Source organism: Festucalex cinctus, chromosome 5, assembly GCF_051991245.1.
Source record: "Festucalex cinctus isolate MCC-2025b chromosome 5, RoL_Fcin_1.0, whole genome shotgun sequence".
Lineage (NCBI taxonomy): Eukaryota > Metazoa > Chordata > Actinopteri > Syngnathiformes > Syngnathidae > Festucalex > Festucalex cinctus.
The window spans coordinates 28,030,153-28,057,634 of NC_135415.1; the positions used below are offsets into that span (position 1 = coordinate 28,030,153).

At 37.4% G+C, this 27,482-nt stretch overlaps 2 protein-coding genes across 11 annotated transcripts in view; one reads left to right on the forward strand and one right to left on the reverse strand.

Annotated features, from left to right (window-relative positions):
* Positions 1-63: 63 nt before the first annotated feature.
* tango2 (transport and golgi organization 2 homolog (Drosophila)) lies at positions 64-14,869 on the reverse strand. Its single transcript, XM_077520989.1, has 9 exons — positions 14,709-14,869; positions 13,904-14,022; positions 9,703-9,791; positions 5,820-5,939; positions 5,615-5,732; positions 1,539-1,606; positions 1,066-1,216; positions 574-678; positions 64-431 (listed from the first exon to the last, which is right to left on the reverse strand). Exons 2-9 carry the CDS (start codon positions 13,957-13,959, stop codon positions 311-313), a joined length of 828 nt encoding a protein of 275 aa, XP_077377115.1. The 5' UTR covers positions 13,960-14,022; positions 14,709-14,869; the 3' UTR covers positions 64-310.
* Positions 14,870-16,083: 1,214 nt separating this feature from the next.
* The window catches only part of arvcfb (ARVCF delta catenin family member b), a 175,801-nt gene continuing 164,402 nt past the window's right edge, over positions 16,084-27,482 (forward strand). For 8 of the 10 annotated variants that reach the window (XM_077521010.1, XM_077521009.1, XM_077521015.1 and 5 more), the window contains exon 1: positions 16,084-16,398. The gene's annotated coding sequence lies outside the window, so the exon portion shown is untranslated. The remainder of the gene's footprint in view (positions 16,399-27,482) is intronic. The other 2 variants (XM_077521017.1, XM_077521019.1) reach the window with 1 other exon arrangement.

Sequence of the window (27,482 nt, forward strand, 5' to 3'; positions counted from 1 at the left end):
ACATTGGGTAAAAGACAAATGCAGCTTAATCTTCCAACGGGTTTTCGACTGATTAACTGACGCTGCTGTCAAAACATTTTAATATATATTTTTAATCAATCTTTGGCAATCAATCCTTTAAATAATGTTCAGATATCATTTACAGATCAATAAAAATGCTGACTTGATAACTTCATTGGTAGCTTCTGCTGCGTTGAATCCAACAACGCCATTAGTCGCTATGGTGACCAGACACAAAATGGATGATTTGGTGATAATGCATAAAGCAGCAAGGCTCTGAGGCACAAAGTGAATTTCCTTCATAACGTCTTCATGTGTGCAGCTCGAATTGGAAAGAACTGGTGCGCCAGTTGTTTGTGTCACAATTGAGCATGGTGCGCTCCGTGAAGGTCACGTTCCCCTTGGCATCAATCAGGATAATTGTATTGGTCCTGAAAGAAACAAACCATATGGAAGTGAAAACACAACTGGGACAGGAACAATTAATTGACTTAATTTGGCGCAGTGACGGTTTCTGGCAGGGGCTGCGCTTGCACCTGAGCCTTGCTTTGCTATCTGGCGTTAGCAACCAACCTGGTGCCATAATCGGGAGTGCGAACGCACACGGCTGACAGAGCCTGGATCATGGACTTGCTGTAACCTTCACCTTGGCTCTCCTGATCGGGATCGGGAGAATTCCTGTTCAACAGACACACAACGCAGCTACGGGTTCTTAGAGCGAGACGGACATATTTCTATCTCATGAGTTTAACCTCAGCTACGCGATACGGATACAAGCATTGGCAACAACGATTGCAGGAAGTGAAAACAGAATTACAACAGCTTCCAGAAGATGTCCTGTCAGATTTTTAAACATTTATGTGGAAACTTTGCTGTATTTTATGACGAAGTATTTCTAATCCCTCTTTTAGTACAGGTTATTATGATTTTGATCACGTCAGCACACAACCTGTAAAGCACTACACTAAAATACAGTTTAAGTGATTGTCCCAAAAAAAAAAAAAAAAAAAAAAAAATATTAGATGTGGTCTGTTGAGATTTGAGAAGGTCTTGTTTTGCACGTACAGCTCTTCATTATTAAGCACACCCAGCAGCTCTTGCACAAGTCCATCGCTGGACAGTGACAGGTTGTTGACAATGCTGGTGAAGTGCCGCTTTCCTTGCTGCAGTTTCTTCCATGGGGTGTCCAGAAGTGAATTACTTAAGCTGTAGATTCCTGTATAATGGCACATGCAAAATATTGGATAGGGGGTTAGTACTAAAAAAATAATAATAATATATATATATATATATATTATATATATATATATATATTATATATATATATATATATATATATATATATATATATATATATATATATATATATATATATATATAATAATAATAATAATAATAATAATAAAAATAATACTAATAAATACACAAACAAAAATAAAAAAAACAGTACAGGCAAAGAAGAGGGCAAAAGTCAAAACACTTTCTGCAACAATCATATTTAAAATGCATGTACGCACGCACACACACACAAAACAGACCTGGTTTTAGACGGATGGGTTCCGTGCTTCCTCTGTTTCCATAGTAACACACATGATCTTGCCTGGTTCTACATTGGACGTAATGAAAAAAAAATAATAATTAGCAATCGTATATTTTAATGACACCTGAATGTGCGCTACTGTGCTGTGACAAATATAATATGGTCGCTGATGTTTTACAACGACAATAAATACAGAAAGATTATGCTGAATGAGTCACCTGCTTGGAAAATACCCGAATATTGTGATAAAGTCCATTATTTTCTGTAATGCAATGAAATAAGCAAAAATGCCATACATTCTGGATTCATTACAAATCAACTAAAATATTGCAAGCCTTTTATTGTTTTAATATTGCTGATTATGGCATACAGCTTAAGAAAACTCAAATATCCTAGCTCAAAATATTAGAATATTTCCTCAGACCAAGTATAAAAAAAAAAAAAGAAGCCATAATCAGCAATATTAAAACAATAAAAGGCTTGCAATATTTCAGTTGATTTGTAATGAATCCAGAATGTATGACATTTTTGCTTATTTAATTGCATTACAGAAAATAATGGACTTCATCACAATATTCTAATTTTCTGAAACAGTCCTGTATACATATATTTTTTTGCATAGTATTGAAATCAACAGAGGGTTTTTAAATTGAATTAATTCAAGATGGCGCTAAAAATACACATTGGGTCTTTAACATCTGTTTCTACAATTTCATCTTGTTATAAAAAAAATAATAATAATAATCAAAAAACAACCAACCCATGGCAATGTGGCATTATTGATATGAATCATTAACAATAAAGATCTTAGTTAAAAAAAAAAGAAAAAAAAAAAGAATTATTTCCACAACATTCCAATTGTGGTCACTCAACAGGAAGTAACTTATCAATGCAGTAAATATAATTACTGATAAAAAAAATAAATAAAAAATAAATAAAAAAAACCATCCCAAGTAGTTGCTATCTTGCAACTTATTTTAAGTGTCAAGTAAACTTCTGCATCTCATTTCGTGTTAATCTCAATGAAAAAGAACCGCAAATGATTCAGTCGAATGTTGGCACCGTGAAATCTTTCTGCCTTCGCGAGAGCTCCGACTACCTCCAGTGCAAATTGCATGTGCAGCAATTGCCGAGAATCATTATGGAGGAACACATCACATACAATACAACGCTACTGCAGATTTCAAGTGTGATTGCAGCACATTACGAGGGGTTTCCACGAATGACAAACAGCGCCTTAATTGCCCAAGATGCCTCAAAATGATCAAACACGCATCCTTTGTAGGACTGGAGGAAAACATGAGGCGTTTGAGTCATTCCTGCTAACGAAACCGGTAAAGAAGAAGCGGAGGGCCTGATTTCGTCTTTCACGAGCGAACAGCAGGATGTCAAAGCCACTGAGCAGAGGCACGGGGAAGAGCAGAAAACAGGCTTTTACTGATCTCTGGGAGCAAAGTAATCAGCATGCAGGTTGGAAGTCCTCAAGATTGAAGCAGCAAAGAAGTTTCTTAAAAAAACTACGTGCAGGGTACTTTCCAAACTAAAATTTAGATCAGACCTATATATTGCAAGATCTATAGGTAATGTAAAGAGTCAAGGCCATGGATAATATGCCTTTATTTGGCATTTTTAACTCATTCACTCGGAGCCATTTTCACATTTCGCAATCCCGTTCGCTCCCGGCTGTTTTACTGGATTTGACTGATTTTGCAAGGCCCACAGAATATTGTGTTTCATTGCTATAAAGGCATGGAACCTATCAAAAGAAAGATTAAAGTCTCTTCTTTCATCAGGGAAAAAAAAGCATTAGAAGAGAGCTAAGTTTCATCAGTTTTCACAAATCTATTTAAAATTGTAATTCAGCTGCTTTTTTTTCTAGATGACCCTGGTTGATCTCCTTTGCTCTGCTGCCACCTGCTGGCCGTTTGTGTAATAACTACCATTTCTGCAACCATTCTTTGCAGTTGAGAGGCTGCATCAAAGCCTTCTGTATGCTTTAGCATTAAAAAAACATATAAATACGTCTTTGGGACACTTAAAAAATAATAAAAACGTATTTACACGTTATTGGGAGCAAATGAGTTAAACAGGGTTAATTTATTTTTTTTCTGATGTTTGCATTTTTTTTTAATTATTCATTTTATCATATTGAAGCAAAAAAAGGAGAACGCTTGTTACCTATACCATCACGTTTCGGGCTGCGTGCACGGACTTATATATGAATGGACTACTAAGGCCACTTACTTGCCGCCGGGAGAAGTGAGGCCACTGGCGGCCATCTTACATTGCCAATTGCTAAGCCGGCCGAACTAGATTACACAGATTTTTTCCCGTATCCTTTCAAATTATTTCTTGTGTCTATATATATATATATATATATATATATATATATATATATAAAAAGTACATTTCATAGTACCGTAATACATATTAAAAAGAATAAAATAAAAAAATAAACTAACACTGAAACTAACTAACTAACTAACTAACTAACCAACCTAAAACTAAGCATTTATTAAAGAACTAAAACTAATAAAATAAACTATCAGAACCACCCTGAAAACTAATTAAAACTACGGTACATGTCTACAGTACATTTCATAGCAAAGAATATGATTTTTCATTTTCCCCCCCCATCAGGTAGATCTTCCAGTGGTACTCAAAACTTCATTTGCATCATTTTGTCAGAAGAACCAGCAATCAAATGAAAGTAAAGCCCAACAGGTAAAAATTTGCTCCAAAATGTAAACCGAAGATTTAATGATTTGGAAGATTTGGTGACGCCAAGAGGCTGAGAGCATTGTTGTTCTCAAGTGGTGTCACAAATCACACGAGTGGACTTGACCTCTGCTGAACCCATGAGACTGACCCACCAAACCCACGGTGTCCGATCGAACACAGGTGAAGGACCACTGAGCTAGATGATGTCGCTGTCTCGAGACTCTAGAATCTAGAGTCTCTCGACAGCCATCTAGAGTCTAGATGGCTGAGTAGTGTGTGACCTTTCACCCAGTGAACTTTATTGGCAAATTTTCCATTTTTCTAGGAATGCCGACATCACTATTTCCATCTGCACAGTGTGCGTGTCTCGGCGCCACATTCCTAAAATAGAGAACATGTACAGTACAGCAACCAGCGAGATGACCCTAATTATCAGTTCAAATGCAAAACAATCACAATTCTTCACACAAGCAGTCAGCCATGTGACAACAAATACCGCAACCTTATCGAACCCTGGAATTTACCTCAGAATTCAAGCACACGGATGCAATCTCCACAACGACAAACCAGTCACCACGGGACAAACTCACAAATTTCACAAATCTCATTGCCCCAGATTTCATTGACAAATCAAACCATCTTGTCAATGTTCTTACACTTACAAAGAGATCAACCAGGACCATGTTGCAACAAGCTCTTTTCCCCAGTGTTTTCAACAGATTTCTGAATAATGATGAAACTTAGCTATATTCTAATGCTAATTTCTGCAAAATGGAAACAGATAGAAATATACTTAAATAAAGAAGAGACTAATTAATTCGATACATCGTCATTTAAAAAAAAAAAATCGAATCGTTGAAAATTTGCTAAATCGTGAAATCGAGTGTTGCCTTCTGGATGATTAAAAGCTGTTGTTCTTATGTTCCGTTACATCCAAAATGCTTTTATGTGTTGTAATTTTGCACAAGTGGCAGAATGCTGGATGGGTGGTTTACAAGACACGTTTACAATAGCTACCAACTACTTAATTGTCGCATTTTTAAGCACAAACTATGAATGTTAAGTTGATGTTAAAACTGATCTAGAATCAGTATACGTTATTGGTGTCTGAACATTTTGCATAGGAATTATTTTTAAATAAATGAAACCTTTAAATTTGAACATAAACATTTGTTCAAAAAACTGGAATCAGTTGGGTTGCTATGGTGATAAAAGTATTTTGGTCCGACATCGAAAATGTACTTTTGGTCCATTTTTGCCAACTCAAAGTTTCTAGTGTCTTTACATTGCTACTGGCCCTGCCAAGGCCAGCTTTTATGGGTGCAGTAATCGGGTTAGTGTTAGCAAACTCACTTGAATTCTGCTGTGAGAAGGTTGAAGCCATTATACAGGTGACTTTCTGTTGAGACCTTCTTTAGGTAGGAGTAGCAGTCCAAATCCTTGTCTACAAGGTAGTTGGAAACAAGGGAACCTGTGGAATGGTAATGATCGATTGTAATTCTATCACAGTTACTCTGAAAATGACACATTGAAACCAACAACCAAAATAAAAGATCACCTCTCCCTTGCGCATCTGGATTGGGCCGTCCTTCCAGGTAGTTTGTGATTGCGGCTAGCCTCCCGTTTTTGGTGATCCCGAGCCATGACCCTCCTCCTTTACCATATTCCAGGTCTAGACCTGATTTGTGGGATACGTGTGCAAGGATGTTTATCCAAGAAGCGCAATTTCTTCCATAAAACAATACCAACACTTTGTCGCGTCTTATTCATATTACATATTCATAAATTACACAATTATTTTATCATTTGTTTGATGTATGTTACACTTAACTCTTTTTCCTGCCAAAAACAATAAATGACGTTAAGGAAACACCCAACGATTACCGCCAATAACGTCAATTGACGTCAACTACATTTTTTTTTCTTCCCTCCCCTCAATGGGCAGCACAACGTCTTGTGCAGCTCTGGTTTGTGAATGGGGTAGAAAAAAAAACAAAAAAACATCCACTAACTATGGCCAGGAGATGACAGCATTGTATCTCAACAAGGCGGATCTTAGGAAATAGAACGTTCCCAAGTTTGTCACATTAAATCTAATTCACAGAGCGTCGCTAAACAAAAAAAAATATTAGTGTCAAAGTCACTGTTGTGAAGAAAATGTATCTTTTCATAAAAAGCTTGCTTTCTCCTTATTTTTTCCTATTTTCGCTTGGTGTCGCTCAAATTACCTATTTTCAAATGGTGATTACGGAAAAACGGAATAAGGTAGAATAATTACACTTTTTTTTTTTTTTCTAATGAGAGACTGTATTCCAATCTTTCATATGGCATGTTTAGTCATAGCACACAATATTTGCCTTTAAAGATGAGTAAAAAAAAAAATGCTCGAAATCGGCTGGCACAGGAGGGTTTTTTTTTTTTTTTGGATAACACTTGGTAGTAAAAGAGTTAATATTACACACAGCTGCTTTGCATTACAAAACAAATGAAATAAAAAATAAATAAATAAATACATTCTGAGTGAAAGTTGCTTGTGACTTGGTGCACATTTTTTTCCACGCAATTAGATTATTTGACACAGTTTATTACAACAATTAGTGCCTCATAGTCTGTGCTCTGTATATTTATTTACTGTATAGTGAACATGAGCACCTATGCACCACTTTTGTGCATCCCTGAATATATCAAATTAAAATGGATTATCCACTTGCCATGTGATGCAGGGCATTAATCTTCTTGCAATCATGAAAAATAGATATAAATCAATAAATGTGCTTTCGCCGTGGCACATTTCCTGACTTGACATGACAGGCGGGGGAAAGGAAAGGGCATTTAAAGTGTACTGCATTTTGCTGGTGATCAATAAAGACAGGCCACTTAAGCAGACAGTGACCAGTAGAGCCAAATGATCGTACTCCTCTAAAAGGTGGACGGAAAGCAAGCCCAATCCCACTGGGAGCCGTAGCTTACTTCTCGTCTCGTCATGCTACGTCTCCTTCCTTCAGGACCCCCCCAGTCCCACGGATGAGGCAGTGCCATTTATTCCTGTCACATCGCATAAAAGCAGACATCAATTAAGGGCCCACGACTCAAGTCCTGACCCGTCTATTATACAAAGGGGACAAGGATGCTATATCTGCATTTCCTCCTCCAGAAGAAAGAAAAAGATGATTGATTCCTCTTGCTATCGGCCATAATGTGTATTGAACATTAGTCAATTAAATTTAGTTTACTGCAGAAGGGGGATGTCCTGTGACAGAGCGGAGAATTAGATTCGGGGGTGCAAGACAGACTATTCCTTTATGATTTAAAGCTAAATAAAGCTGCAGACGATGAGAGGTCAAAAAGCTTTTTTTGAGGGCGCAAATTCTCTATGTGGATACATAGACACGTGACGCACTTTGAATTTGGCATGCCATTCAAAAACTAAGCCACGAAAAGCACAAACACTGTCGACCTATTTAACTTTGTCACCTGACCTTAGCAAAGACAATGACGGAGCAAGGTACAAACCTGGCTCATAATAAATGCAAAATAAAATATAAATATATTAGGTCTGCACTGGGGGGGGGGAAATCACAACAAAATGGGGAAATAATACAATGAATTTCTCTTATATGAAAACGAGATAAAATATTTAATTTGGTTTTATTTAGGCCTTTAGGTTTATTTTTAAGTTTTCTTTCCTGTGGCAAGAAGAAAAATGTGCGAAAAAAAAAATATCACAACAAAATGGGGAAATAATACAATGAATTTCTCTTATATGAAAACGAAATAAAATATTTAATTTGGTTTTATTTAGGCCTTTAGGTTTATTTTTAAGTTTTCTTTCCTGTGGCAAGAAGAAAAATGTGCGAAAAAAAAAAAATCACAACAAAATGGGGAAATAATACAATGAATTTCTCTTATATGAAAACAAAATAAAATATTTAATTTGGTTTTATTTAGGCCTTTAGGTTTATTTTTAAGTTTTCTTTCCTGTGGCAAGAAGAAAAATGTGCGGAAAAAAAAAATCACAACAAAATGGGGAAATAATACAATGAATTTCTCTTATATGAAAACAAAATAAAATATTTAATTTGGTTTTATTTAGGCCTTTAGGTTTATTTTTAAGTTTTCTTTCCTGTGGCAAGAAGAAAAATGTGCGAAAAAAAAAATCCCAACAAAATGGGGAAATAATACAATGAATTTCTCTTATATGAAAACGAAATAAAATATTTAATTTGGTTTTATTTAGGCCTTTAGGTTTATTTTTAAGTTTCCTTTCCTGTGGCAAGAAGAAAAATACGTGAAAAAAAAAAATCACAACAAAATGGGGAAATAATACAATGAATTTCTCTTATATGAAAACGAAATAAAATATTTAATTTGGTTTTATTTAGGCCTTTAGGTTTATTTTTAAGTTTTCTTTCCTGTGGCAAGAAGAAAAATGTGCGGAAAAAAAAAATCACAACAAAATGGGGAAATAATACAATGAATTTCTCTTATATGAAAACGAAATAAAATATTTAATTTGGTTTTATTTAGGCCTTTAGGTTTATTTTTAAGTTTTCTTTCCTGTGGCAAGAAGAAAAATGCGTGAAAAAAAATAAAAAAAAATAAAAACGGTCAATAGGTGCATTTGAGACCGAAATACGAAAGCCGCCCAGTATGAAGACGCGTAGGACCCCCCCCCCCACCCCCCAAAAAAAGCTAAAATTTTAGAGAACAAATCAGTGAGATTAATGATCATGACAAATGGCACTTCATTTATATAGCGTTTTTCCACCTTTAAGGCCCTCAAAGCGCTTTACATTTTTTGACTACCCATTCACCTACTGATGACGCAACATCAGGAGCAATTGGGGTTCAGTATCTTGCTCAAGGATACTTTGATGTGGTCACAATGGCCTGAGATTGAACCCACAACCTCCATACCACTGAGCCACGCCGCCCCGCCATGTACCACACTAACAAAATGTTAACCCTGCACATGGTACATTTACTAATGTAATATAAAGTTAACAAACTTGCACAATATTGGAGAAATAAGCCAGATGTAACGTGTACCTAAAAACACATTTTTTATTATCTAATGAAAGAAACGTTTTTTGTTTTTTTTTTAATCCAGCAAAAATAACCAGGCTAAATGTATTGTTACCTTAAATTACAATCACAATTCCAAAGTTATTTAGTGTTTGTAAATGCCCCTTGCGCCATAATTGTAATACCGTGAGATGCTGATGTTTTTGCTCAAGGTTATCAAACCATCAAAATCTGATACCAGTCCGTGCCTAATCTCAAGTATGGTCGCAAATACAAAAATCAGATCCAAATCAACTTGCGACGTGTCTCTGTGGCTGCAGCCATTCTATGAATCCAAAGAATCCTTATAGACGGAGCCTCTTGGAATGCAACTGATTGATTGGTGAGTTTGTTGGTTCGAATTGAGTACGACTTACCACTGAGAATGTCACTATTGGCTCCCCAAAAGTCTGCAGCCTTCGAAGGTCTGTTGTAAAACTCATCTCTGTTTGCAGCCAAAATTAGCCTTGGGAGAGAGCAGTCATCTTGTTAGTATCTTCGCTGATTCAGACAAGTCATTTGGATACATTTCGAGAGTGAACTCAACAAGTGCATCATCATCACTCACCCAAGCCCACAAGATATTCACTCGCCTTTGTATCATAATTGTACATCCAACTTCAAATGTTTCATGGTTTTAACGCTTCAACTCACTGTGCACTATAACACACAATGGTTGAAAGTCGGCCCGCTTTTCACTGCTTTGGTCATTGTCCACCTGCGCTCTCTGTCCTGTTTCGAAGAGAGTGCCAGAAAGGCGCGTGCGGCTGAATCAGGCGCCCAATGCATATGAGCACCGAAACATTTTTGCGGTTATAAAGCGTGAGCCAGAGACGCAAATCGTCTGGCTGTGCTGCGCAGAGAGAATAAATAACGTTTTTTTTTTATTTTATTTGAGCGGAGGCAAGCTGTCGCCCGTTTGAGAGTTCAACATTGAACACAAAAATAATATGAATGAATACTACAATATAATATGGCTGCACCTTAGCAGTCTTTTCACAGTGAGTAGCTAAAATGAAAGTGCATGTTTAGAATAAAATAAAGGCATTCTATTCTATTCTATTATTCACAACCCTGATGTACCAGTAAACAACTCTATACAGCCAATGTAACAAATTTTCATTTTCAACATTGAACATAATTTGAATACCCGCCCTTGATTTGGGATGATTTTTTTTTTTATTCTAAAAAAAATACAATTAGCTGCATTAATTTGGGGCCTCTTATTATTCTTGGGCAATGGGAACATAGACTTTTCTGAGAAGAAAAAGATCATCACCAACTGACATAATAGAGGTCAACCTCTAGCAATCAAATGCTAATCATGACATCTTGTTGACGTGGCACTACGTGAGCCTCCGCTGCTCCAGAAAACAAATTCCAATGATGCCACATGCGAGATGCATTTGGCGATTATTCGCCATCGATCTGGAAATAAATATGAACGTATCAGTCTAGTGACTGATTGGTAATCTGTCCAGTAATATCCACTGTTTTGTTTTTTCTTGGTGGAAGTCTGCACTTTAATTCATTTGCTCCCAATAACGTGTAAATATGTTTTTTTTTAATGTTGTAAGTGTCCCAAAGACGTATTTATACGTTTTTTTTTTTTTTTTTTTTTTTTTTTTATGCTAGAGCATACAGAAGGCTTTGATGCAGCCTCTCAACTGCAAAGAACGGTTGCAGAAATGGTAGTTATTACACAAACGGCCAGCAGGTGGCAGCAGAGCAAAGGAGATCAACCAGGGCCATGTAGAAAAAAAGCTCAATGACTTACAATTTGGAATAGATTTGTGAAAACTGATGAAACCTAGCTCTCTTCTAATGCTAATTGCTGCAAAACGGAAACAGATAGAAATATACTTTTTTCCCTGATGAAAGTAGAGACTTTAATCTTTCTTTTGGTAGGTTTTATAGCAATTAAACACAATATTCTGTGGGTCTTGCAAAATCAGTCAAAATCCAGTAAAACAGCCGGGAGCGAACGGGATTGCTTCTGTGAAAATAGCTGGGAGTGAATGAGTTAATATTTCTTTATACAACATTTTCGTATGCAGCAGTCTTCAGAATCGCACATTAATTCTAACTCCCCGTCTATATATAGCACCGCTGTTACTGAACGAGGACACACTATGCTTCACCTTTCCTCGGGTTGATGTTTGAGTCAGTGCACAAACACCTCTGATCTGATCTCCTTAGGCAGGGTCAGAATCCCGGAGACAAGGACAGAGATGGACTTTTTCCAGGTAGGACGTTGGCTCTGAGCATTTGGTGGGGGGGGGGGGGGGGGGATTAAAATAAAGCCTGGCTCCACATCATACCCTAACTCATACAGATGGCTCATTGTGCAATAGCGCACACGTCTGCATTGCTCACTGAAAGGTCACACTTACTTACAACAGTACCAACAACAGTGCCAACAGTACATTAGGTGACATACAATGCAATAGTATCAAGTATAATACATCATTATCATTAATTTGTCACAAGAAAAAAAAAATTGTTGCCCACCAGGGTCTGTGAAGTCCAATGTAAGTCTATAGTACAGATTTTCATCAGTAGATTCAATAGTATAGCATCTATACCAGTGTTCACATGCTAAGCTAAATGCAGGGGTCAAATTCCATGCAAGAAATTCCCAATTTTAATGATCTAATTCAAGCTCTAATCAACAGTATGATTACCATAAACTACAGCTCCCATAATGCCATCAAGACCTTCTCTCTTAGTCCAAACACTAACAGAAGCACATTTGAAATTGACAAGAAATGGTTATCATTTATCCCCAACAGGTGCTTGTCTTTATTTCATAATGTGAGTGTCGATCCAGTCATTTTTGACGACCAATCAGATTTCAGATTGTAGTTGCCATGTAAAAGTAAATTTGTCCAGGGCCTTCAAAATCCCGACTGCTGGTGTATGACACGTATGGTTACCGCTGAAATGTCTGTGTCATTTTTACAATCAGATTCACCACTTTGTGCCTTCGTCAAAGCTCACAGTGATGTCCACATTTTTCCGTCCTCCGATTGGTTCAGCTGATAGTCTGCTAGGTTTACCCCTCTGATTGGTTGCGCTTGCTATGCCCACTAAAGATGGATTTATAGTGGATTTTTTTGGGGGGGAAATTTACAAAAACTGATATCAAGAATAGTAGAGCTCTGAAATTTGAGCTGTGAACATATGTTTTGCGGTGGCTGGAATATATCCCGAGGCATCATGGGGCTTTACCACGCCATGACCAGCGGCACTAGCCACCAGTTAGTTCACGGGTTAATAGGCTTCCGCACACCACGTAAACAGATGCAGGATCGTCAAATACATGACCATCTTGCTTGGTGTTGTGTCGGTGTGGCGGTCCACAACGGAGACACTTCAGCGAAAGTTAATTGTTTGTTAAACACAGCAACACATATTCAGCCACTGGCTCATACTGCATGACAGACATTTGAGCACATTTCCTGCTAGTTGTAAACCCCACAATGCTGTGCTTGTTAGCATTTTACAGTAGCCTAATTAACACAAAATACAGAACACTTGGGATTTTAAATATGTAATGACACTGAGCTGTTGTGTAATTTGTGGTATCCGGGGACGACGCATTTCTCGGGGTTTATAGGCAGAGCTAGCTAGCTAGCTAGCTAGCTAACTGTATGCTATAGTCGTAAAAATGGGCCACTGAGGTACCACTGAGATGAAAAACAAATAAATAATAATGAGGCAGTGTTAATTTTGACAAGAAATTTTAATTTAGTTTTAGTTCTGGTCATTTGACTAAAATTAATTAATCAGGATTTAGTCAACTGACTTTATTTTGGCTTTAATCCAGTTAAATGGAGAGCAATTAAGTCAACTAAATTGAATGACAAGTTAGTCGAGATTTTCCTTCAGCATTCATTTCAATTTTTATACAGAAAATTATAACACAGTAAAGGAACTGAACGTTGTGCATTTTTGCTGCCTACAAGGAGAAAACTAAATACATCGTAAATGAACCTTTAACGACAAACTACTGTAGTTCATTTTTGGTTAAACAATAAATAAAAAATAAAAAAGAACAATTACAAACGAACTCAATTAGCTTAAAAATTTGTGAGCTGAACTTTGAACTGGTTCACATCACTGAAAATGGTAGTCTGGTTCTCTGCATGATGTGCAAAAAAAAAAAAAAAATACAGCAGAGCGTATAAATTGACTGTTCCTTGAGTTATAAGTTAGTATACAGTCTTCCCTCGCTATAACGCGGTTCACTTTTCGCGGTCTCGCTGTATCGCAGATTTTTTTTTAAGTGCAATTTTGCATATTTTTTTACAGTAATATACCCATTTTATAAAATTTATGAAGGTTTGAACATTGTCAATGTTTGAACAAGAGAGAAATGTGAGAACATGTAAATGCCTCAATGAGAAAAGTGTATAAATTGTGCGGTCGGGGATTTTAGAGCCTTAAAACATTTATAAGAGTTGTAAAACATAAAGCTAACTACTTCGCGGATTTCATTTATTGTGGGTATTTTTTGGAACCTAACCCCAGCGGAAAACGAGGGAACACTGTAGTCAATATAAAATAGAAAGTTACCTGTAGGCATTTTTAGATGCAGGCCGGGGGTCAAATTTAATAAAAATGATACACATGGATGTTGTGGGAGATTGGTGACAGGCTTTTAGTCCACTTGCACCTTCAAAAGCTGGTCATGTCTGCCAGAATGAAGACAACAACAACAACAACAAAAAAGGGAGGGAAAAAAAAAAACATTTAGGATGGTTGGGATTAGGGTTTAGTTATAGGATATTGAACTTGAAAATTTCAATTTGAGTTGCTTTGCAAAGCAACCTAACGACAATGTTAATTTGAACTGATGCACTCCAATCACAGTTATGTTTTGTGATGAGTCTTCTACAAGTTTAAAGCCAGACTGCAGTGTTTTGGAATTGGTAAAAAATATTTGCAGTAGCCAGCGTTACAGACACTAACAAAAGGTTTTACGATCTTGTCGCACAATTAGACTACAATTACAGTGCAAGTCAAGAACAACGTTGATTGCTGTAACTATGAAGATAGAGGTCTACACTTGACGAGCGGTTGAGGTTATTTACTTTGGTTTTGAAGATAAGCTGACATACCTAGTATTTTCAGTGCTAATACTTTTGACCTCAAGGACCATACTAACAAGGCATGACTGCGATTATGTATGAATGTGGGTGAAGTAACGTTATAGGCACACAGTATACATTACAATTCCAGGCTACACGTATGTTTTAATAATGATCAGCGCGCGCCAGCTACCGGTAGCGAAATTACTGCCAACACTGCAAAATAATTCATGGGAAAAATAAAGCAAATTTTGTAGTCATCCCTGTCTGCAAAAGAAGTCGTGACTCACCGGAGTAATCCTCTGGAGTGATCGCCTGTACAAAGTTTATGTACTTGTACTACTAATACCGCTTCTCGACTGCCCATGGCAGGTAGCATTCCCAGAGGTGAGCTCGATTTAAGCACTGCTCCCTCCCGTTTCTTTGCGTCGAGTGTGACAGCTACAGCCCGCATTTGACGTCCACAATTATATGTTGGTACATAAAACGAGCGCATCTTTTCCTGCAAAGGTCTCCCGTTGACGCCGATTGGCCAGTTCAGTCATACAGGAACGTGAACACGATCTTATTTCCGGTTCTTTTAATTACCAAAATAAAGCTTTCAAAATATGGTTGGGAAATGGAAATACAGTACCTGTATGTTTCAAAACGATGTCTAAGTTATTAAGTGGTTAAATATGAGACAAACAAGTTAGTAGAGTGTAAATTACATCGAAGCCCGTGCGTGATGCTGTCAGAAGACACATTCCTGTAACACAATACTGAGGCATACAACATATTGGCACTTTTCATGACATGTATAGCACATCTATCTCAAAATGAGGACAAACAAACAAACAAACAAACAAACAAGCAAGCAAAATCCATCGATCCATCCATTTTCTTGAGCGCTTATTCCTCACAAGGGTCGCGGGGGTTGCTGGAGCCTATCTCAGCTGGCTTTGGGTAGTAGGCGGGGTACACCCTGGACTGGTTGCCAGCCAATCGCAGCAAACAAAAACCAATAGCTATATTTTTCAAATTACATTTGAATAGAAAATATTGCAGTAATTGTAGCGTTTGTGACTGTCTTTTACTTTTGGGGAAAAAAATGCTAAAACTTTTCATTCTTTAATATTTATCTTTATTATGTTAATGTTGAGCTTTCTTTTGTACTTAACGTGAAGGGCTACCAGTTTGATAGACACTTCATACGGGGTGGGGGGTGGTAGGGATGGGAAATATCAAAAATGCCTCTCATAATGTTATTATTTTAATATTTAAATTAATCATATTAACATATGTGAATAAACTTTGAGGAAACAGATGCACATCAGCCTACAACACTTGATTTCTATTAATCTCTGTTCAAATGATAATTTTTTACAACATTGCTAGGAAATCACAATGACTCATCATTGGTCAACTATTTTTAGAACTGGCCTGCGGGCTACTCCTGTAGTTCCTGGGTGACTCTTGTAATAGAGGTCTCAACAAAAAAAAAAAGATAACTAAAAATCAACATTTCTATACCTGAGTGAATTCTAACCAACAGAAAAAAAAGCAACTATAATAATGAACAGTCAGAAAAATGATTTAATATTCCCCCCATTGACAACATACAGGGTAGTAGTATATTTTATAATAGGGTGGCGATGGGCGGAGACACTTGTGCCCGACAGCATCCTCTGTTTTGGATGAAAGTGGATCAGAGGCTACGCGACGTCACAGTCATTGATTTAGCAATTATTCACCAACGCAACCACGTTGCAACTTTTCACTCAGTGGTTGAACATTTTCGCGTGTTTTTGTGCAAGTGCCGCATTACACCGAAGGCAAGTGAACGCACCAATATCTGAGATTAGTGAGGTTGACAGAGAAGGTCCGCAGCAAGCTAAAACTGCAGACGTAAAAGCGACTCATTCAAGCCACCGGACTACTGCTCATCATCTCGCAGGCTCTCATCTCGTCCGTAAAGGAGGATGGACTGGACGAACTGAGGTAAAAACCGTGCAGCAGATCGCGTTGTCGCGCAAATCCATGTGCATATTAAGCTATACAGCTGGCAGCACCAAGTTGTTGTAGCTGTGCTTTACAACTCACTATAACAAGGGGGCGTTGTGAATGCAATTGTGAATTATATTGGGAAGGCAATTGATGCATCTTGATTCGCTGTACGCTTTTGTCAAATCCCTACTCATTATTGTGTCACGGGAAAATGTTTTTTGTAGCCCCTCCTAGTTTGGCTAGGTAGCCTATAATAGAAATATATTCATTTGTGGGCTAATTTCCCTAATTGATCCAAATTATGGAAACGAGCTTCAAATAATTTCATTCATTATTTTACGTAGTTTTTGCTCCTTATGTTAAAATGAGTTTCTTGGGAAGAATATTAGGTTGAATGTAATTATGTGTGTCAGTGCATGGCAGATGTTGATGTTATGGTGTCATGTTAAGACTAATGTGCACAAATGACTGAAGACCAAGTCTTGAAAATGCTCTGGTTATCTGCATACTCGGTTCATTTTCGTTTCATACCCGGCTTTCAAGTGCAGGGACGCATGCATTCAATTAACTTAATTGAGCTCGAGCACTTAATTTACAACCACTACAGTCGAACCCCACATACTGTGCCCTGCATTGAATTGTACTGTGTCAGAAGAAATGGTGAGTTGTCAAGCTTTGATAAACATTTTATTATTTTAGTACCCATGTTAGGTCACTCTTAGGTATGATTTTTGATGCTTGATAAAATTTTAATGTGACAATTCGCGTTAACTTATTCACTCCCAGCCATTTTCATGTTCTATTGCTATAAAAACATGGAACCTACCAAAAGAAAAATGTGTCTCTTCTTTCATCAGGGAAAAAAATTAAATACAAATAAAAATACGGTAAATTTTTTTAAAATCTGTTTTTATGTTTTGTAGCAATTAGCATTTGAATTAGCTAAGTTTCATCAGTATTCACAAACCTGTTGAAAATACTGGAAAAAAAAGAGCTTGTTGCAACATGGACCTGGTTGATCTCTTATACTTTGCTGCCACCTACCTGCTGGCCGTTTTTTTTTTATTGTTTTTTTTTTTATTGTAATAAGTACCATCGCTTTAAGCGGCAGCTTCAGGTCAGAAACTGCATCAAAACCTTCATACAAAACTCTAGCATACAAAAACCTAAAAAAAAAAACGTATAAATACGTTTTTGGGAGTGAATGAGTTAACAAGATCACAAGGGCTTTGAACATTTTCGCATAATGAATTTTTCATTAATTTATTACAGTTGTCACTGAACAATATGTGCCAGAAACTATAGAGAAAAGAGGTGAATGAATATCCATGGCAGAAATCCAACAGCATGTGTTGACTTTGTTAAAACTGCTTTTAATCAAGATGATTTTATCTTCAGGCTTTCATCATCTTCACCCCGTGTCACTATTGGCCCATGTTAAAGGTTAAAATGTCATTTTTGTTGTTGTGCTGATATGACTGGAGGCTAGGTTCAAGGTCTTTAAGATTGTCCCTTAAGAAGATGTGGTATTTGAAACTGTCAGTTCTGTGGCATAGTTACTCATTCAGATTTGAATGCACAATAAAAAGCTGGTTAATGTCAGATCCATTGTGCGCATTATTGGAGCGTGCCCTGATAAATCATGGCGCGCCATCATGGTACGACTCCCTTATTTGAGCATCGTTCATACACTTCAAGCACCCTCATGTATTGCTTGCATGCGGCTGTCATATTGCATTCGTAAGTGCGGATGGTACAGATTCAAGATCTGTTAGCAGTATTTGTATTCACAAGACATGACAGACTGTGTCTCACACCAACGTGAACGGCTTGTCATACTTCCCTTTTTGGACCGGAATCATGATATTATTTAATTAACATCATGTTGAAACATAGAGGAAAAACTGAGGCAAAAGAAGATATTTAAACTGTTCTTTCTGATCATCTAATGAAGGATCATTAGATGATCAGAAAGAACAGTTTAAATATCTTCTTTTGCCTCAGTTTTTCCTCTATGTTTCAATCATATCTCACAAATTAAATAATTTTATGCAAGCATATTGGATTTCCACAACTACTAAACTATTCTTCATAACCTTTATGTGCTACCACTTGGGAATGTTCATCATCAGGCACACCAGAACATTTTGAAAAGCAAACCCAAGAACTACATAGCGACCTCTTAAAGGCGCAGTATGCCGGATTCACTCAGGAAAATGCACTTTTTAAATACAGGATGTACACACTTTAACTTTCTCTCAGTCTACACGTCTGGGTTTATGTTAATCTTTGGTGGTGATTTCTCCCGGCCCTATTTGCGACACTCCACCCCCCGCTCTGCGATTGGCTGGAGGGTGTAAACACCGTCTTTCCACAGAAACGTCCCACTGTTTACAAAACAAACACAAAATGGCAAAATACAGGCTGGGGGGGGTGGGGGTTTAGGACGAAATCACCACCTAAGATTAACATAAACCCAGATGTGTAGACTGAGAGAAAGTTAGTGTGTACATCCTGTATTTACATAGTGCATTTTCCTGAGTGAAACCGACATACTGGGCCTTTTAAGTTTGTCTTTTAGTGAAAGTTTGTTTGATACGCGTATATCTGTCCATCAGACTGTAGGTCTGTCAGGCTACTTTTTTTCTTCTGATCCAATATTTGTGGTATTTGAATGTATTTATTTAGCAAAGCATTTTATATCAAACAGATAGTTCTATCATTTACATAGCTGTTGCATTTTTTTTAAATTATGCTTTTGTTTTTCTTAGTGCTTTATTCTTTAGTTATCTTTTATTCATGTCAGCTTTACTCTGCCTCGAGTGTTTCCTCATCAATGATATTTTCTGACAGTTTTATCGTCAATCTGTCAGTCAGAGAGTCACGCTGCTGTTTGTGTGCACAGGGGTGCCGCCAGGAGGAAACATCCATCCATCCATCCAGTATCTGTCTATCCATCCATCCATCCATCCAGTATCTGTCTATCTATCCAGTATCCATCCATCGATCCATCCATCCATCCATCCATCCATCCATCCATCCACTTTCTTAACCGCTTATTCCTCACAAGGGTCACAGGGGTGCTGGAGCCTATCCCAGCCGGCTTCAGGCAGTAGGCGGGGTACACCCTGGACTGGCTAATGTGTAATTCATAAGCCACAGAAAGACAATGTCTACAGTTAATAGGCCTATGTTGATGGGAAACGCACAACGTGCATGTATGCTACAAAAAAAAAAAAGATTTGGTAAGCATTGCTGATCAAGAGTGGGGGGGGGGGGGGAAAGTGATGGCAGATCACTGCATCAATAAGCATCAAAATGAATGGGAAGGTCACAACAAAACACACCTCATCGTAAAGGATTTCCATCAGGTACTTAATGGTTTGTGACCCATTAGAGAAGTTTTGACCTTGTTATTAATCCTTGTCTGCTATAAAGGAGACCATTAGAACGCTCCTTTGCATATCACTCTAAATATTATGCTCTACAATGCGAGCAATTGTAATTGTTATTCATATTACTGTTTTTCCTACCTCATTATAGTTTCCTGTTCAGTGTAGCATTTCATTAGCAAGGTTGCATGGGGGTTGTTGAGCGGCAGCATTATTACTACAGGAATGTTATTATGCGTTTGCCATATTATTTGCCTTAAGTTACACCCTTGAGTACGTAATACTTAAATACTGTTTGCCTTCGGCTTATTGAATACCATCTCTAATGTGTATGGAATAAAAATACAGTTTATACAATTGGTTTTGCTGTGATTTTTCATGAACCGAAAACAAAGATCCACTTGTACAAAATATATATCATTCACAAATCTGTCCAAGCCTGCGTTTGTTTCCGAGATGCAAATTTGTGTCTTTGCATAGCTAGAAATGCTTAACTCATTCACTCCCAGCCATTTTCACAGAAGCAATCCCGTTCGCTCCCGGCTGTTTTACTGGATTTTGACTGATTTTGCAAGGCCCACAGAATATTGTGTTCAATTGCTATAAAAGCATGGAACCTAACCAAAAGAAAGATTAAAGTCTCTTCTTTCATCAGGAAAAAAAATATATGTTTCTATCCGTTTCTGTTTTGCAGCAATTAGCATGAGAAGAGAGCGAAGTTTCATCAGTTTTCACAAATCTATTCAAAATTGTAAGTAATTTAGCTTTTTTCTCAACATGGCCCTGGTTGATCTCTTATACTCTGCTGCCACTTGCTGGCCGTTTGTGTAATAACAACCATTTCTGCAACCGTTCTTTGCAGTTGAGGGGATGCATCAAAGCCTTCTGTATGCTCTAGCATAAAAAAATAAAATAAAAAAAACAAAACGTATAAATACGTCTTTGGGATACTTAAAATATTTTAAAAAAATTTATTTACACGTTATTGGGAGCAAATGAGTTAATCCACCCTCTTTTTTTTTTTTTTTTTTTTGCATTGAAAAATTATTTTTAGTATTTGCCGCGGGACCCCTGCAGTAGATGCATATACCTTTTTAGTTATGGTGTACATATGAGGACATTTTATACGATGCTCATCACGGATGAGATGTGATTTGTGTCAAACCGAAATGACTTGTGATATTGAGCAGTCATGGAAAAGGAGTAAGAACCCGGCGTGAATGCCCCTTTTGTGTGTCTGACACCTGCAGAGCTCGGCCTCCTGATCCTAACGTGATTAACATGCACCTCCAAGCTCCCCGGCCCTCCCACCCAACACCCCCTTGGCTGCCCACGCTGGCACAGCTCTGTTGTCTTGGCACTTGCTCCACATCTATTGCTACGGACATAACTCAGGTCTTTGTCTGGGATGGACCAATATCGTAATGATTGAACTGTGGGAAGATTCAATTAATTCAATTAATTAATCTCGTTGAACAACACTTCCCAAAGCTCAAACTATTGTTGGTGTTTGAATCATTGTCATACATGATTATGTCATACGACATGCCATGATGTTAAATCACAAACAGTCTTGCCAGAATCAAACTGTTATTCTGCATGTATCTGATGTTTGTTTTTATTATTGTTTTTATTATTTTAGCTTGTTACATTTTGACTTAAAGCAAAGAGTAAGACCTGCCATAAAATAACTCGGATGGAAAAGACTCAGTCCAACAATTATATTAGCTGCTAAGCCCAAAACCGGAAGTGTCACCATTTAGTTTCACAATAAGAGCGCATACCGGAAGTGATGTTCTAAATGTCGCTAGCTTAAGTGCGCTAATTTAATTTGCTTTGTTTGTTAATGTGAGTGCCTTAACTTACGTTTATACATTGACTTATTGGCTTATTTTCTGTCTTTCTTTAGGAAACCACACACACTCTCACTCACCCCCCACACACACTCATACAGACACAAACAACTTAAACCAAAAGCTGCAAACAATGAACATATGTATGAAGATTGAAGAAATACTGTAAGTGCATTTTGTTTTGTTTTTTTCATCATTTTAGATAGGATATCTTCTATTAAAACAAAACTGTCTATTTCTACCGTTTTCTATTTATGGTAAACAGTATACAGTGCAGTTTATGGTGTAAAATACCGTATTTTCCGCACTATAAGGCGCTCCTCATTATAAGGCGCACCTTCAATGTATGCAATATTTTCAAACTTTTTCCATATATAAGGCGCTACAGTAGAGGTTGGGGTTACGTTATGCATCCATTAGATGGTGCTGCGCTTAAGGGAATGTCAACAAAACAGTCAGATAGGTCAGTCAAACTTTATTAATAGATTACAAACCAGCTTTCTGACAACTCCATTCACTCCCAAAATGAATAAACAGCTGTTTTATTATTTTCTCTGAGGCAAAGTATTCGTATTAGTTAGCGATCCAAGATGGCGGGATCTTCTGCGCGTGCGCGTCACCGATCGTGCAGGGTCACCGATAGCGTCTTGACAGCGAGACCTGTTGCGGCTCAATATTTATCCATATATAAGGCACGCTGGATTATAAGGCGCATGGTCAGCTTTTGAAAAAATAGAAGGCTTTTAGGTGCGCCTTATAGTGCGGAAAATACGGCTGTTTAAAAAAAAAAACGTATAAAAGGTTTTTTTAGACTTGGAACGGATTAAAATTATTTACATTAATTATAATGGGAAAAACTGTTTTGGATTTCGAACAATTCGCTTTTGGAACAGCTTTCTGGAATGCATTATGTTTGAAAACTGAGGTTTGACTGCATACATAGCGTATTATGTTTTCCGAATTCTCCGATTTTCCGAAAACTGTTGGTTGCAACTTGCTGTAGCTACTGTACACAGATGACTAGGATCTGTCTTTTTTTGCTGATCTTTCATCATGTCCATATCCCTATATGCCCCTCCCTCCACCCTCAGACCTGGCTCTGTGTGCTGCAGTGGGATTAAACAGGCCTCAACATTCTGGTGTGCCTTGATTATGTCCAGGGATAAGAGCTGCTTAATTGTAATCACTGGAGCTGTACTATGCAACGTAAACATGGGAATAGACCACACACTTCAGATAAATATACAAACACATGTCTTGGAAAATGGCTTTCAAACTTTTTGACGTTTTTTTTTTACGTGTTAAGTGAGCTGTAATGCAGTTATTTTGCAGATCAGGGTGCAGAAATAATGGATGGAGCAGGTTTTTGATTGCTTTTAATAATGCACTGATGGCTTGTTCGTGGGTGGTGAGCGTACAGTACATGGCAACTCCAATGTTCCATTAAAAAAAAGAGAGAGGGAGAGAAAACCCCCCCCCCGACTCTTTAAGCCAGGGGTCTGCAACCTGCGGCTCTGGAGCCACATGTGGCCCTTTAGTCGATCCCCTGTGGCTCCATGTGGATCTCTACAAAAATGCTTAGTAGATTTTTATTTATTTTTTAACATATTTATCTTTATTTTTTAGATAAAATATAAAATATTATTTAAATGAATATCTACATTGTAGATATAAAAAAAATATGAACTGAACATTAAAAAAAAAATCAGAGTCCAAATTTTTAACTTGTCAAAAAAAAGAGAGACAAAAGGTTGATGAAAACTTTTTTAAAAATTACCTAAAAATATACAAAAAGAAAGAGGAAAAGCAGAAAAATACCATTTTATGTCCATAACATTGCCCCCCCCAAAAAAGTCTGAAAATTTATGTAAGAATAGGCCTGAAAGAAAATGTCCATAAACAAGAAGGAATCCCGAAAATTACCATAAAATGTAATTGCCAAATAATGTCAGAAAATTTACAGCAAAAAAGGCAGAAAAAATATGTCAAAAAGATAGCAATAAAATGTCCAAAAAAGGAAAAGGAGGCAGAAACTTACCATATGTCCAAAAAATGGTCAAAAATAGCAAAAAAAAAAAAAAAGGCAAAAAAAAGTCTAAAAATGTATGAAAAACGAAGTCTGAAAAATTAAAAAAAAAAAAAATCAAAAACGGAAGATTAAAGGTAGAAGAAAATGAATCTCAAAAATATTGGATGCTGCATATTTTCCTGTTATGGTGTAGCTTAAATTAGCACTGTCTGGGACATCAGTACATTAGACTAACACACTGTTTCCTTTCTCACAATCTTCAAATGTTTTGCGGCTCCAGACAGATATTTGGTTATTTATTTGACATAAAATGACAGTAAAGGTTGACTGCAATTTTTATGCGAGTCTTTGCTGATTCCCGAGTCCTTGCAACTCGGCTCAAATTACTTCTGCTTTTGCTCGGTGTGACATTTTACTAGATTCTTCAATCCGCATTCCCTCATAATCACACTATCACCTGATTTGCTTTGTTAATAAAAAAAAAAAAAAGGCCACCTTGATAGCTGTATCTTGTCAAAAAGGACAAACGAGGACATTTTTATTTTATTTTTTTAGAACAAGCACATTGACAGAACGTTAGAGTCGTTCTGGCGGAATAGTTTGGCCATCTGGCTTATTAGTTGTCAGATGTAGGGTCAGCTCTCTGGTGACCTGTCCTTGGTGAATTGAATGCCCTTTGTCCCACTCTTTTTTTTGCATGTGGGTGTTGAAGGAACAATTTTCAGGTTTTGTTTACACTGAAGTCGATTCTGCAGTCAAATAGGATTATAACTCGTGCATACATGTAACCAAACATTTATTTTCTCTGCATACAGTACTTGTTGTCGCGGCCGCGATAATTTATTGTGGAGGTCATGCGAGAAGACCTCCCAAAGAGGCTGTCAAATAAAGACAGGAAAATGTTTTCCTCCCCACCTTAAGCGCTGGCAGTCGATATAAAGGGACACTGTCAGAAAATGAACGTGGCGGAGAAGATGCCAGCGCATTCATCAATGCAGGGCTTTATGTGTGGGAGGCTTTTTGATGTGCTGCTATGGCTCCCACTGCGTTGGTCTTCTGTTGTGGTTGAAAGCCAGGAGCTTTGCCCAGCTGGGACACAACTCGATATGCAAGCTGTCTTACCCATGACCTGAAGACAAGTGACCTGCACTATGTGTGGAAATAGAGAAATACGCTACACAAATGTCTCACAGTAAAAACATTTTTCGCTATTGTTTTGGCAGTGGGTTACTTGTTGCTATTGGTTGTTTAATAATCTCCCTGTCAGTTTAGTTGCGTATTTCTTTTAAATTGGCAGTCAAAATGTGTCTTGTGTGGACTTCCGGGTTGCTGCTGCCATCAATGAGAAGTGGTGCACCTGTGACCAGAAGAAGCCGTCCAAGCCTCAAGTCACGCTCACAACATTACATCTATTCTGTTTTCAAATGAGCTTTTCAATTTAGGATTATGAGCAGATCTTTTCGCTCTCCAACCTTTAGCATTTCCGTCACTTTTGGAATAGTTTTTCAGGAGTAACTTAACGCTATCTTTTGTATCTTTGTTCATAAAGGCTTATGTAATTAATAGATTGTGATTTTCACTCCTGCCCCGTAGAGGTTGCAACGGTTTGTGGGCCTTCTTTTCTCCTTTTCTTTATTTTATTTTCTCTTAAAATGCTTCTGGCATCAACTGCTGCTGTTTTCCTCGCTCTACCTGCTCAGTGTCTGTTACTTGGTACACCGGTGGTTTCTTTCTATTTCGAGACAATTTAAATGGTTGTGTAGTTTCGGCAAATGGCAGCGCAATCCTCTTTGATTGATTTCCCAGCTTGCATCAGCTTTGCAATTGCTTGTTTGTCAATGCTGGCCAGCTGTCTGGTTTTAAATGTTGACACCTTTCTAACTATGAATGCAGACAGAACTGGTAAAAAACCAAAACAAAACAAAAAAACATGAAAGTGAGTGTAAGCATTCTGTGTAATTTATTCTTTTAAAGGGACAGGAACATGGAAAATCAACTTTTTTGGAGCTTTTAGCCCCCCCCCCCCCCCCCCAAAAAAAAAAAATCCCCGAAGTAGTGTGAAAACGAGCCGTTTTCATTTTATGATGTCATTAGGTGCGGACTCACCCACACACATCCTCTGCATACTAAACACACGCCCACTTTCTCTGAGACCTCCATGGGATAGTTCCAAAATTAGCCTTTATCAGTAAACATTCTGCCCAATCAATTATCGTTTACATTTGCAATGCCAAAAGTGCAATGACAATTGGCCATCTTAAAATCCCAGAAAAGGTTCCGGCTGACACTTCTGAAAACTACAAGTAGTGCGCGCAGCAGGTACCCGGTTCGAGATGCGCTAAGGCTTGTTTTTTTTTCTTTTTCTCTTTCTTCTTTCCCCTCTCTTCATCCCTCTCCTCCCTTCCTCCACCATAATGTCTTGCGGCACGGAGCCATTTTGTTTCAAATGTTTAATGAAGAATTGGTTTGCGTCAAGTTGCATGGCCATTCAGAGGAGGGAGCGTGCAGGCTAATTTTTTTTCTGCCACGTGTGTTGTTGACAATTAAACAATATCACGAGAGGAAATGACGTACCTTTTGAAACATATTCAATTCCTGGTTCAGTCATTGTTTTCCAAAGTGTCTTATAAAAGATAAACCAGTCTGTTCTCATGAAGGAGAAAAGGCTGAGTTTAAAAAATAATAAATAAAAATCAAATAATCGATATCAAAACGATTTTTATTTTTCGGACCGATATTGATTCAATATTTATTCATAAAACCATGAATCGACTATATTAATATTTCTTTTTCTATTAAATTCATAAGAAAATTCAATTTTAAAGACCTTTTTTTTTTTCCCCATCTTACTGTTGTCTTGAAATTTACTGTTTACATGACCTGCTCTGAATTATTGCACTGTAAGACAATTCAGAATCTTTTAAATTTATATTTACAATTATTGAATTAGAATTAAACATATTTTCATCTCATCCTTACTGATGTCTATTTGTGTAATACGTAAGTGATTATAATGTGTTATTTTAATTAATAAACTAAATCATTTGACTTCCTCTGCAAAATTTTATTTGGAACTTAATGTTTGTGGAGGTTTGTGTGAGGTTTATTTATATCTTGACATAACCCCTGCCCTCAAAAAAATGTAAAAATATCATAGTGTATATACAGTAATGTGCATGTATGCAGTATATGACCTGCGATTGGCCCAAAGTGTGTACCCAAAGTCATATTGGATAGACTTTCGCTTTTTGTTTTGTTGTTGGCTCAGATGGTGTCACTTACATACATTAAAAATAGTATTGTTTTACATTTATATAAATGAATCCTTGCGACCGTCCGTTTTAAAAATGTTTCAGGCAAAAAATGGTCAGCACTTGAATTGGCCTCAAATAATCTCCTGCCTCAATATAACTGAGTCTGTTAATCCGTTGTTTCCCGTCACTCGCGCTATATATTACACCGCTCACAAATAAGCCAGCCTGGATGCACCACAGGGATTTAGCAAGTATATTACAGCACATCAATATCAATTGGCTGGCTGGCTGTAGCCAACACAGATATCCAAATTTAGTCTGACACCAATTCCAAATTCCTTTTTTCTTTTTTTTTTTTGCATGATGTTGCTCACTGCAGGTTTGACAATCTGTTTGAGACAGTATATGAATATTTTAAGCGGCGTGTAACAAATCAAGAATCCGCCCAGAAAAGTACGCAGCATGGTCTGCCTTGGTTAAAATAAATAAATAAATAAATAAACAGGTTTCTCTACATCAGGGGTGTCCAGACTACGGCCCAGGGGCCATT

Bases quoted from the DNA above. Each gene is read 5' to 3' on its own strand.
- tango2 (XM_077520989.1), bottom strand. From the start codon at position 13,959: ATGTGTATCATTTTTATTAAATTTGACCCCCGGCCTGCATCTAAAAAT. The intron at 1,607-5,614 runs GTGAGTTTGCTA...CGTCCAATGTAG, and splicing joins CTTCTCACAGCAGAATTCAA to AACCAGGCAAGATCATGTGT. The intron at 1,217-1,538 runs GTCTGTTTTGTG...GCCATTATACAG, and splicing joins ACCCATCCGTCTAAAACCAG to GAATCTACAGCTTAAGTAAT.